The sequence below is a fragment of the Lissotriton vulgaris genome, chromosome 8, assembly GCF_964263255.1.
Source record: "Lissotriton vulgaris chromosome 8, aLisVul1.2, whole genome shotgun sequence".
NCBI lineage: Eukaryota > Metazoa > Chordata > Amphibia > Caudata > Salamandridae > Lissotriton > Lissotriton vulgaris.
Window position 1 is genome coordinate 1215806342 of NC_141696.1, and position 12303 is coordinate 1215818644.

At 44.8% G+C, this 12303-nt stretch overlaps 1 protein-coding gene across 2 annotated transcripts in view; it reads left to right on the forward strand.

The window, feature by feature from the left end:
* DCLK1 (doublecortin like kinase 1) overlaps window positions 1-12303 on the forward strand; it is a 1249627-nt gene that overhangs the window by 552779 nt on the left and 684545 nt on the right. For both annotated transcript variants that reach the window (XM_086935106.1, XM_086935105.1), the window contains exon 4: window positions 8316-8415. In XM_086935106.1, coding sequence (XP_086791232.1) covers window positions 8316-8415 — 100 coding nt within the window. The remainder of the gene's footprint in view (window positions 1-8315; window positions 8416-12303) is intronic.

Sequence of the window (12303 nt, forward strand, 5' to 3'; positions counted from 1 at the left end):
TTTGAGTATGCAATAAAGAATGATCGTTTTGTGTTATGTTTGCAAATAAAGTAATTCTGCTTTAGTGTTCATCAGTAGGCATGTTTTGAATAAAGTTGTGGTTGCTACTGTCTGTTATATTTAGTCTTTAGTTATTTAGTTATCATTGTCGTATTTATTTTGGTCGGGCGGTAAGGTCATGATCGGTGAGCACTAATTGGAAGATCCCTATGAGTGGGCGTCACCCATTACGGATGGGGGCGCTCGGGGGAGGTGGCCATTGGCCCCTCAACGGGGAGGCGGTCCCTTCTAAGGATGGGTCGCCGAAAGGAAAGGGAAGGCGGTCAAGGCCCCTTCATGGGTAGGAGGGGTTACAGCCCCCTCCTGGGGAATTTCCCGGGGCCAGTACGTCTGCGACGGCAGATGTGGTAAGTTGTGTGGGGTTTGGGGGGGGGGTCTACGCTACCTTCTAGATACCTCACACGAGTCCTCGTACGACCTTTAAGTGGCGTCGAGTTTTATTGGGGCCCCCGTCAAGTCAAGGGAAATTGGTAGTTGCACTTGAGGTAAGCCTCCGTGCCGCCCCTCACAAGTGAGGGGGATATGTCTGGGTTAGGGATCTTGACACCGGTTACGACCTTGCCGTTGGCCCTTAAACGTTAGGATGTACAATATCAAAAGTTAAGTAAATGTTTGGTAGGATGTTAGTTCGGCTAGGAGAACCTTTGTACTAGAGGATATGTTAAGGTTAGCCAAACATCGCAATGTGGTAATGAAATTGTACATAATATGAAACTGTTTATTTTAATGTTTTAATTTTGTTTCATATTTTAATAAATACGGCCCGGGAGGGTCACTCCCTCCCGTCTCCAAAAACTTCAGAACTGTTTCCGGTTTCCCACCCTTGGGGATTGTGTTGAGAGGGGGTGGCGGGTATCTCAGCCATATTGAGGGCTGACTGAGGATGCCTTAGGATTAGACATCTAAAGGCTGGCTGTGGGTCTACTAGAAAGTCTGGGGACAACTGAGTGCCTTTAAGTCAAGCTGGAGGAGAATAAGGACCAGATGAGGGTAACTTAGGGCGGATGTATGGTCTCTGAGGTTATGCTTGTGTTCTCTGCAGGCCTGTTGGAGATATACAGGGTAGCTCCAAGAGTCTCTTAGAGAAGTCCAGAGTTGTTTAGGAAATATGGAGAAAATATTTGTATTTAATAGATCTGTCAAATCTGCAATTTCTTTTTTGACTCCTAAGTAGATTTGTTGAACGTATGGGGTTACTCGTGTCCATCATCAACATGTTCTCAGAATTCCAGGCTGGTTTAATCCAGTGCATGGTTTGAGTTGCTGGCCATTATTCATCTAATAACCCTTGAATCGCAGCACCTATGGTAATATTAGAATGTAAGTGTTTGGACCTGGACATATCATTGAAGACCATGATCTATTTTCTAAAAAGCTACAGCTCTTTTCTTTTAATGATTCAGAAATCACCATGTTGGCTTTTCATATAGTCTTCAAGGGGCACTATGAGTCCAGTCTAGATCACCCCAGCAGTTTTATCTGATTTACAATGTATTAACCCGTTTTCTGCGGCCGAAACTCCGTTGGGGTGCGGCGGCTTTGAAAAGTGGGCAGGGCTGCCTCAGCCAACGGACGTGCGCAGCACTACGGAGGTAGTGCTCACGACAGCAGTTGGCCGACAGAAGCAGCGAACGGGTTAAAATACAAAATTGAATACACCGAAAACCACTGTCTCTACAGTTGTTGAAGAAATACCAAAAAGGTCGATATTTGAGTGGTATTTCAATCTGCAGTTTGCTATCAATGGCGTCGGACGGTCTGGAATACAAAGACTTCCAGATGACAAATTGAGTGCACAATCTTGTGCAACTATATATCGACAAACACAATCTTATGTTAAACTATACTCACACTAATCTAGGTTTAGGTTTATTGTTTGGATTATGATTTGGGTTACAGCTAGTGTTATGACTGGAGGTATGGTTACAGTTCAGGTAAGAGCTGTGTCAAACACAAATGCTACACCCTTTTGTTGACCGCAAAGTTCACACTACGTGTATATTCTGCCTCCTTTTATGTGAGCAATAAATGTCTACACATTCATGGGATTACATTCACAAGAATCCTGGAATTAAAGATGGTTTAGATTTGTTGATCTACATCTGATATCAGTCTCAGTGTTGGAATTTCAATTGTGCCTGTTATGCGGATGCGTCAAGTAGACCTAATTTTCATATCCATCACAGTGCTGTTTTTCTTCTAGCCCCCACAGGAATTTCCAACAATTTGACTAAATATTTCTACCGCCCAGTAGCCACATCGTGAAGAATTGTCTACTTGGTTGGCTGAACATTCGGGTTTTGTTGGACTAGTGACTAAGTTACTAACTTTGGAAATAGAACACCTTGGGCCCTTATTCCATTGAGTGCTCAAGGGGCACAATATGGGTGCACACCAGATTTCTGCACCCCTGGGGCACTTTAATATTACAGAAGAGGCCGCAGTTGCTTCTGTAAACTTGATAACACTTGTGCTACATTTGGCCTCAAGATATAGATATAGCTGCAGAGTCAGATGAGCTATCAGGGTGCACACTGAATGTGTCAGATAAAGAAGTAATGCACGGTCATTGCATCCCACCAGGGTGCCTTTTAAAAGGGAATAAAATGTGTGCCATTAACCCCCAGAAATCCACCTGCAGGCGAGTGAATTCAGCTGGTGAATTTCGGGTGTAATTCATTGAAACGTATGTATAGAATTGTGGGGCATATTACCAAGCAATAGCGATAATTATCGCTATTGCTTGGTTAGAGACAAAAATTTACCGCTGAGCTGCGGCGATTGTTATCGCAGATAAACCTTGGTATTACCAAGGTTTATCGCAAATGCGATAAAAATCGGCCGCAATGCATGAATATCGCTGAAAAGTCCGCGATATTCAAGCATTACCGAGCTAATGCTCTTAGCCATGTTATCCACCTCCCATTGGATAACATGGCTAAGAACTGCTCAGGGCAGGTGTTAGCTTTTGGAGATATTTGCGCTTAGCGCGAATATCTCCATAACTAGGTAATAGGAGATAGCGATGTTAGCGACTGTTTCCGATCGCTAACATCTTGGCACACCCACTTTGCATGTCATTAGTGATAAATATCACTGACATGCAAAGTGGGGCCCAAGATGGTCGCTATCTCCTACTAGCTGTCGCTAACTGGTGTTAGCGACAGCTAGGTAATAGGGAGATCATTTTATCTCTGCTTTATTGGCTTTTAAAGCCAAAAAAGCGGAGATAAACCCCTTGATAATATGCCCCTGTATTTTAGAAGGGATGCCCTAAACATGCTCCTTCCAACTTGCTATTAAATATCCAATTCTAAACCCATTTCAGGAGTTGGTAAATTTTGCAAATTCCTAAAAAGAATTTATCACATAGAAAATAAATTTGTAGCCATTGCAAACCCTCTATTTAGCAAGTCAGAGCGTTTCCAACCACTTAAAATCTTTAGCATTACAATCCCAAGATTTTGGGTGGGGTCTTTTAGGGACTAATTTACTGCTGAAAGGTTTAATGTTTAAAATGCATAGTACTTTTAGTTGAAACCACTTAGAATATAACACAGTTTACAAAAAAGTGGAGAGCTATTATCTCCTTTTCCACAGGACGATGCGCCTTTTAGCACTTGACCAATGGATGTACCCGAGCTGCAGATCTAACTTTCCATCCATCCGTCCGTCCATCCGTTTGTCTGCCTCATCCTCTCTCTCTCTCCTTCACTGTCTCTACCTTTAACTCAGTCTCTCTCTAGCCAGTTTCATCATAAGGCCCCATTTCTGGAAGTATAATTCAATTGTTTCGCTATCATGCATGAATTAGCCGCATATGAGCAATAGAAGTCAACGTTGTTTCGAACAGAGGGCACCAAAATATATCTTGACCAGTATCCCAAAATTCCTTAGGATGACACTGTCCACAATGAAGAGAATCAGTATGGCAGGACCTTTGCTTTAAAGAAGACAATATTATGGAGTGTATTCCTTCAGGAAATAGAAGCCACTGATGATAGTCTTGCCTTTAGGCATTCTTTTAAACTTCAGCTGGCACCTGCTAAATACCTGGGGCAGAGCACAGGTCCCTCAGGCAGTGCCGTGAGGTGGTGGCCAACCCTGCACGGGCTCCTAACCCTTCAGTGTCCCTCATCAGCACATTGCCAATAAACATCTGTGAGATTGGGAAGATTCGAGGGCACCCTTCACATTTCAAAGGGGCGCCCTATCGTTTTGAGTCACACCACCACCTATCACAGAAACAACTCTGCGGCTGCATTATCCGTAATGTTTTGAGTCAGTAGCCAGAGTTATTAAACATAACATAACATATAAAATTAATATCACATCACAGCATCTTCATGCACACAAAGTGATGTCCTTTACCCCTGAGTGGTATCTCCTGCGAGTAGGTATGGGATAACGTGGGGGCGCTAGTGGTTCAACGGGTGGAGAGGGAGGGCTTTCTTTGCTTCCGCTTCCAGGCGGAAGTGTGAATCAGCTGTCTGGCCCCACGGGTGCATTGGTACTTCAAAGCTGCCTTGCCTTTGGGACTTTCAATCTCATCAGTGCTATAGCCTTAGGCGAAGGGAATCAACGAGCAGGGGGCAGTCCATTTAGATTTACGGGATGGTCTGGTATTCAGAAAATACTATGTGAGCCATTGGAAGGCTCAGTGCTCGGCGGTGACGTAAGGGTCACCATGGAGATCTCATTCCCACAGAGGAGAATAGATTGCAAGCAGTTCTGCTTCTGAAGTGGTACAGTGAGGGGGCTATTATTGCCTTTGTCTAAGCGTCTGCCTTACATCAGCAGCGGCGCCAGTTGCTGGCAGGAAAGGAAGTACATATTTGTCAATTACGTGTTGTCGGCATTTGGGAGGAGAAATGTGTACAGGGACAATAAAGTGGGCACGAACTTGCAGTCAAGAGCGAGCCTGTGTTTTCTTTGAAGGTGTGAAATTTAAACAGTGCATGGTGTTGCAGAAGCAAATAATATAAACTGCTCCTAGATAGGTCTGGCTTGACTATGCAACTGTGGCTGACTTTATGTGATCAACCTAAAAAAATAGCTTTGAAGAGTACAACAGAGAGGAGCTTTGGCTCTGCCCACAGTTAGTGGCAGTGGCGGCTGGTGGAATTTGAAAGTGGTGGGATGTAAGAACAGTGAATAGATGTTTGCGCACGGGGGAAGCAAGCGAGCCTGACATTTGTGAGAGAGGACTGGTCTCCCCCTGAGAAAAGTTTTTTTTTAATTGTGAATTTTGGTGCAATTCTCACTAGGTCCATGATAAATGGTTTCACACTCCTACTTATGATGAGGTTAAACTACATATCCCATCACTTTTACATCTTTATCTGAATAGGAAGGACTGGCAAACAGGTGCACTTTTGATGTTGGGCCTTCTGAAAGTAGTTTGCGAAGATGAGGACTGGTTATCTGCTGGTTGGATTGGGAGTAGTACTATGGGCATTTTTGGAAGTTTTGTGAGGGATTGGTAATTTGGTGGCAGGTTCAGTCATGGGTGGGCAGTCTAATGGAGGTTTTGATCTGAATGTCAGACTCCCTAAGAGTGTTAATACTAAGAAACTGCCAGCCAAAAGCAAGAAGAGCATTCACAATTGTATTTGCTTATAGAGCCTACACTACAGGGATTAACCATGTGCCTTGTCAAGTTTTGATTGTGTACATTATGAGCAATAGTGACTGTATTATGTGATACTGAAAACACCAACTGTTAGTCACAAATCGAACCGAACATTTGGGAATGATCAAATCACTCAACACTTCCAGACATTGACAAACATAGCGATAGAAGGTAGTTTACAGATATCTGGGCAACAATGCACATCGTTGGATCCAAAACACAAATTACCTGCCACTTCTTTTGGAAACCAAACAGAAAATTCATAAACGTGTTTCCATTGTTTCGTGACATATCTCATGGCACAAAATGCACATAGCACCAGTGTTATGAGCTGAAAAAACTGTGGGCTCCATATGCCTTTGTATCCAGCACTTCTGCGGGTTGCCACTCTGCAGGACTTAAAAGTGGGCTGGGAAACTAAAAATGGACATCTGTTGGGCCCTATATTCATGTGCTTAACTTAACAGGCAAAAACACTAATCAATTTCTGAAGAAATAATGAAAAAAACATTAAGGCGATCCATGTCAATGATTTAGTTCCTGTTTGTAATTTATGTTTTAGTTAATCTGCATTCGCTAAGAGTATTAGCCATTTCCAAGATGCTGTGTTTTTTGTGCTTTTTTCGTGTACAAAAATACTCTTTTTAAGTGCATACTTAGGACTGTGTCACCTCCATGTTTTTATAATGGGCCATGATAGAGAGTTCAGGTTGCAGGCAGTGCATGTTCCTCACCATGTCTGTCAGTGGATTTAAAAAGGTGTTATCAGTGAAGACTACATGGACATCAAATCTTCGGCCTCTCAGCACAGAGCATTGGTCATGCTAGCAGGCAGCATTCTAAATTCTGCCAGACGGAGAAAAAACAAATCTGATGTTTCTGAAAAGCAGTCATTTACCCAGCCTAATTAGGCAATTTGTAAAACATGCGTCTGTGTTAAATGACTACATTTCAGAAACATCGAATACCGACTGACATTCTATGAGGAGAAACAAAGTTGTCTAAATTAATTAGGCAACATGATTTCTAGACACAGAAGTCAGTGGTAAATACATCACCTGTTTCTTCTTTGCTATTCGGGATTGAAAATGGTGCCACTGCCAAATGCCCGATTTTTTGCCTGCTGCTGAACCTCCTACACAGAAAGGGATAAAATAGAAAATGAAGGAAAATGGGGAGAGAAATGGAGGGAATGAGGTAGTGATGGTAGGGTGAACTGAGGCATGAAGGATTTACAATGAGCAGAGAGAAGGGAGAAAGAAAAGCAAGAGTCAAGGTAAAGAGAAGGGATGTTAAGTTACCCAGTAGTCTTGTCCTAAAATGTCTTCAGCTCCCTCTGGCTGGTGTTGACGGAGGTCAGATTTTTTTCCAGAATGAAGCAGCTTGTGACCTGCCCTGGCATCAGGACTCTCTCACAGTCTGCAAGGCCTCTTACAAAAGGCTGTAACCCCTCCCTTTCCAAACTTGTCACTGTGTGACACTTGGTGAAGAGAGGGGTTGTACGAGGCAACAGTAGCGGTCGGTGGTGGGCTGCAAGATACTGATGTGGGGTGGGGGAGGGGCAGGGTGGGGAGTAGTAAACTACGGAATACGGCCAAATAAAGATAAGTAATCATATAAATAAAAAAAATGAATTTCGTTGTGCGCACTGCATCGCATTTGGCGATGCAGTGAGCGCAACAATTTTTTTTTTATTTATTTGCGCAACAAAATTTTTTAAATTTATTTATATGTGTACTTACCTGTATTTGGCTGTATTCCGTAGTTTACTACCCCCCACCCTGCCCCTCCCCAGCCCCAAGTCACCGCCCGGCAGCACTCCCACCACCAACCGCTACTGCGAGGCAGCTCCAAATGACTAACAAGCAGCCCACGGGGTACCGGGTGGATACCGTACATGCTCTTTATTGCGTCATTACCGGGCAGTCCCTGGGACCCAAAACTATTGTAAACCCGAGCTCGCAGCATGTCAGCCTGTAGGCTGCTCAAATACACATTTTAATGTTCCCAAGCCATGACATAAGTGGCAACATCTGCCTGGCTGCCTGACGTATGTTAAAGCGAGGCAGCATGCATTTATGATAATAAAAAATGGATGGTAATTGCTTTTTGCAATTACCATCCATAACGCTATAAAATTAGAAGGGCACAGCCCCTCAGCCCATTAATAGCGGTTAGTGGACAAGAGTACGAGTTTTGATTAGGTAGAAGTTTTGTGCTTCCGCAGATAAATGTTCACCCTCCAAAATCTGTTATAATTTTTCATCAAGTTGCACAAGTGAGACCTATTTAAGCCATTATCTTAATTTCATTATTTCCTTACACGTCCAAATGCTTGTGACCCAAAAATATGCCTAAATACAATGTTTATACAAGAGTGAATTTAGAAAGACTGCAGAATAACTGCAAATGACAACAAAACTCAACCCTCATGCACTCTGCCTTTGAAATCCCACAATATTTTACATATTGAAGGTAATTTGTATTCAAAATAACTAGTCCCTGGCCTCCCAGACATGTGACGGTGTAAGGTTTCTACTTCAAGAACTTTATTTTTAATTGGCTTCTAATGACTAAAAAAGTTAAGGCTGTGGTTCTGATAATGGTATGCTTTCTGTCACAGGTGCAGTGCCTTCAGGACTTCTTTGGGGATGAGGACATCTTTCTTGCCTGTGGCCCAGAGAAATTCCGTTACCAGGATGATTTTTTGCTGGATGAAAGTGGTAAGTAATGTCAAGTCCATCTTGGTACATCAAAGATGAAATGAGGCGGAAAAACATCAACAGTTTAGGTGGATTGAGATAAGGTGATGCTGAAGAATATTTTGGAACCCCTTCCCATTTGCGAATGGGTTACCACCTATTTCCAGTACATGATAAAATGCAAATGTTGTGCAAGTGTATTTTGTGCGCAAAACATTCTTACATACCCCTGCAATTCCGTATTAGAAAGGGATGCCCTAAACATGCCCCTCCCTAATACCGAATCAGTATGCATTCGCAATTCCAAACTGCGATTCAGTAACATGTTACTGAATCGCAATTTGGGATTGATACATACCAAAATGCACTTTTCGGGTCTCAAAACGCCCAATTCTGCAAATCAGCCCATTTGCGACCCAGCAAATACTTGTACATCTAGCCCTTAATCTGGAAGACTTCTAATTTATGCATCGGGGACTAACCAGTTCAACCCAGTTGGGGCAAAATATTGCCGTATGCTACATATATTAGACTTGTGATTGACTCCATTTCCTAGCATGAACCTTGGTCGTGGACTTGTTGTCAAATGCTTTCAGCAAACAGTTCAGATGTATTCATGGAATTCTTACGTTGTCATTGATCACACTATTTTACACTTATGAATGTTTTTTGTAGTGTCATCTCACTTACTTCCTATCAATCAACACAATCAACAATGACATGATGTGAGGCTAAAGCCACACAATTATAGATTCCCACTTCTCCCCGGGGCATGTAGGCACACAAAATAGGGGATGGATACTCTTGAAAAACACCATACGTCCTCTATATGTGAATAAGCGACATGGAATTCGAGAAGAGACACCAGTTTGTGATAAGAAATGGGATACAGCTGTATTGAATCATTGGCTGATGCATGGTTTAAAGTTCCATCTTTCAAAAGGCGGTGGATTTTTTTTGATACTTGAAGGAGGTGGCCATTGTAGTGATTCGTAATTGGGCAGCAGAAGGAAATCCCACAGCTAACGGATAAGAACACATATCAATAGGCAGCAACAGAGGTAGAAAGGGAAACTTCGTGGAGGTGTATTTAGACTTTTGATTGCTTATTGTTCAACAAAGATCAGTGATGGTAAATGAGCATGAAGTGTAGTCTTTTAGAAATGGCGTGAAGGTAGATAGGACCAGTAGATGTAATGGGTGAAGGGAGAAATTTGTGAAATAACCATGTACTCAAATTATATATATTTTCATTTTGTAATTTTGCAAAGCTAGTGCTGCACAACAAGCTTTTTAGAGTTGAAAGGTACAATCTCCTGCATCACAGCCCTCAGGAGAAAACGGACATATTTCAAGGAGCTGTTACCTATCCCATACGATTACATGGTTCAGTCCTCAATAGGATATGTAGGAAGGTAGATACCTGACTATTTCTCCCTTGTGGCTAAGGAGTAGTCACCCTGCATCCGCAGGCACCATCTAAGAACTCTGCGGTTTGCTGCAAGTCCTTCCTCAAGGATCCGACGGCCCAGCTCGACGAGAACCGGCTTCCCTGGCACCTCTGACCTCTACCCACGTCGTCAGCTCAGCTGAGATCTGTGGGTGCGACGAGACCTCGAGGGACCGGCCATCATCAAAACCTGCATGCTTTCTTAATCAGCACGACCATCGAAGCAATTTCTCTGGTGAGTGCTCTGGGGTCCGAGAAGCCCCGACCCTGAGCAGCTCCAGCACCGAAGTGCAGTCTCCCAGCATCTCCACGATCTGCGTGGGGCCCTTCTGCTCGCTGCTCAGCATGTTGTCTGGTCACTAGCCGCTGGCTTGTGCCCTTCTTTGACGACATCCGACAACCAACGCTGCTGGTCTGGTTGCTCCAGACCGGCCCTTGCTCCCTTTTCTGAGAGGAGCACCCCGGACCCTCCTGGTCCACTCAAGACGCCATTTTAGGCCCACCACGTGGCCCTGAAATCTGCCAAGGCTTGTTGCCCCAATCCTGGGCCCAGCGACGCCGACAGCATCAACCTTCGTGGGACAGCTCGCACCTCCATCCTGGTCGCCGACAACGCCTCCTGGTCCGTGAGACTGCAGAGCCCAGCGTCGCCCACTCACCTAGTCGAGGTGACGGCCATCCGGTGCCTTCCTGGTACCCTCTGACTACTGGCTAGTAGTACGAACTTGGTCCCCTCTGCTTTCAGGTATCAACGATCACTGATCCAGGCTTGGATCACCACAAACTATTCATCACTGGTCGCCGGCCAGCAACTCCTTTTCTTCCGGCTCCTGGCTCGTCAGCGAAGACCCCGACGCCTGTAAGACTTGTGCAGCTGCAGCCCTCGTGGCTAGGTAACTTCGGCATTTCGGTGCCTGCATAGCCTCCTTACTCTAGGGTCCCGAGTCCCTCGCTTCCGACTTGCCTTATCGGGTCCGCCCGAGACCACTAAACTTTCCGTGCCCTCGGGCACTTGTTTTAATTGTGCACTTGAAGTATTTTCTAAGAGCTTTTGTTCTGTGCTTAGTACCCTGTCCTCATAAAGAGTACAGGGCTGTTGTGATTCTAATAAATATACTGTTTATTTTCATAACACTTGTGTGGTGTCCTTTCACTTGGTGTTCAAGGGGTATGTGATGGTATAACAGCTGGCTTAACACGCCCTCTAGAGTTTAGCCCGAAGACTGCTCGTATCCACGCTACTAGGATAGCTGGTCTAAGGTTGACTTACAACCAATCACCATAAGGGTCGTTTGGAACGATACATAGTGGTCGCTAGAATAGCGAACGCTGCATATCGGGCCAACTTCTCACATTGGTGAGCAGCGGTTGGGGTTTGAGCTTGCTGTTGTTTTACCACGCGTATCCTAAGAATATCTTGTGAAAGATCACATAAGTACAGGTACATATAACTTAGCTTAGAATACTCTGAGTTCTACTGAACCAGCTGTTGTAGCTCCTCAAGGCTTAGCACACCTTGGCCACAACTCTTAGCAAGGGATCAGTAGGTAAACCCATAGTGTAGGTAGGTGCATCACTTACACCACACTAGAAGCAGCATGTCGGACAAAGGAGGAAACTCTGAGTCTCCCCTGGTGTCAGTCGACCTTCCACAGGTCACCTCCAGATATGCTGCACTTAGCTTCCACGAGATGCGACAGATCTGTACACCTCGGAAGTTAAAACAGGGTGCAAACCCTACCATTCTGTTTCTGATTGGTCTCTTGGAGACTTATGATGCTAGGAGGGAGGGTAACACCGACCCCTCTCATCCGGAAATGGAGATGCCTCCCCTTGAGGGAACCCGAGGTGACCCTGACCTTATCCATCTCTCCGCCGAGGGTGAAGAGGAGGACGAGGAACCAGAGACATCTGGGGACGAGGCAGACAAAGGTCCAGTCATAGTTGGTCAGCTAACTCAGGACAACTTAAGCCGGCACGAGATTGGTACTAGGGGACCCCTGGGCCCTCTCTCGGGCCAGCTTAACATTGGGAACGGACGAGTTAGGTCTCTGTCGAGAGGCTCTAACGGATCCGCTCGAACCAATGGCTCTCGAGGCTCTGCTCGAAGAGGGATGACATCACCTCAGAGGAGAGTGTATGAAGCAAAGGAGCGGGAAGTCAAACTGCGGATCGAAAGGGAAGAACTTGCCCTAGCCAAAGAGAGACTCGCCTTTGCTCGAGAGCAAGAGTTGAGTGGGACAATTCCCACTGGTGGCAGCATTCCCCCACGGGAACCCAGGAGTTTAGACACTAAGCACCTGAATAAGATAGTGCCCCCCTTTAAGCAAGGGGACGACATCCACAAATGGATTACTGCTTTGGAGCGGGCCTGCACTGTACAGTGCATCCCCCAGAGTCAGTGGGCAGCTATCTTGTGGCTCTCCTTTGAAGGTAAAGGTAGAGATAAGCTCCTCACT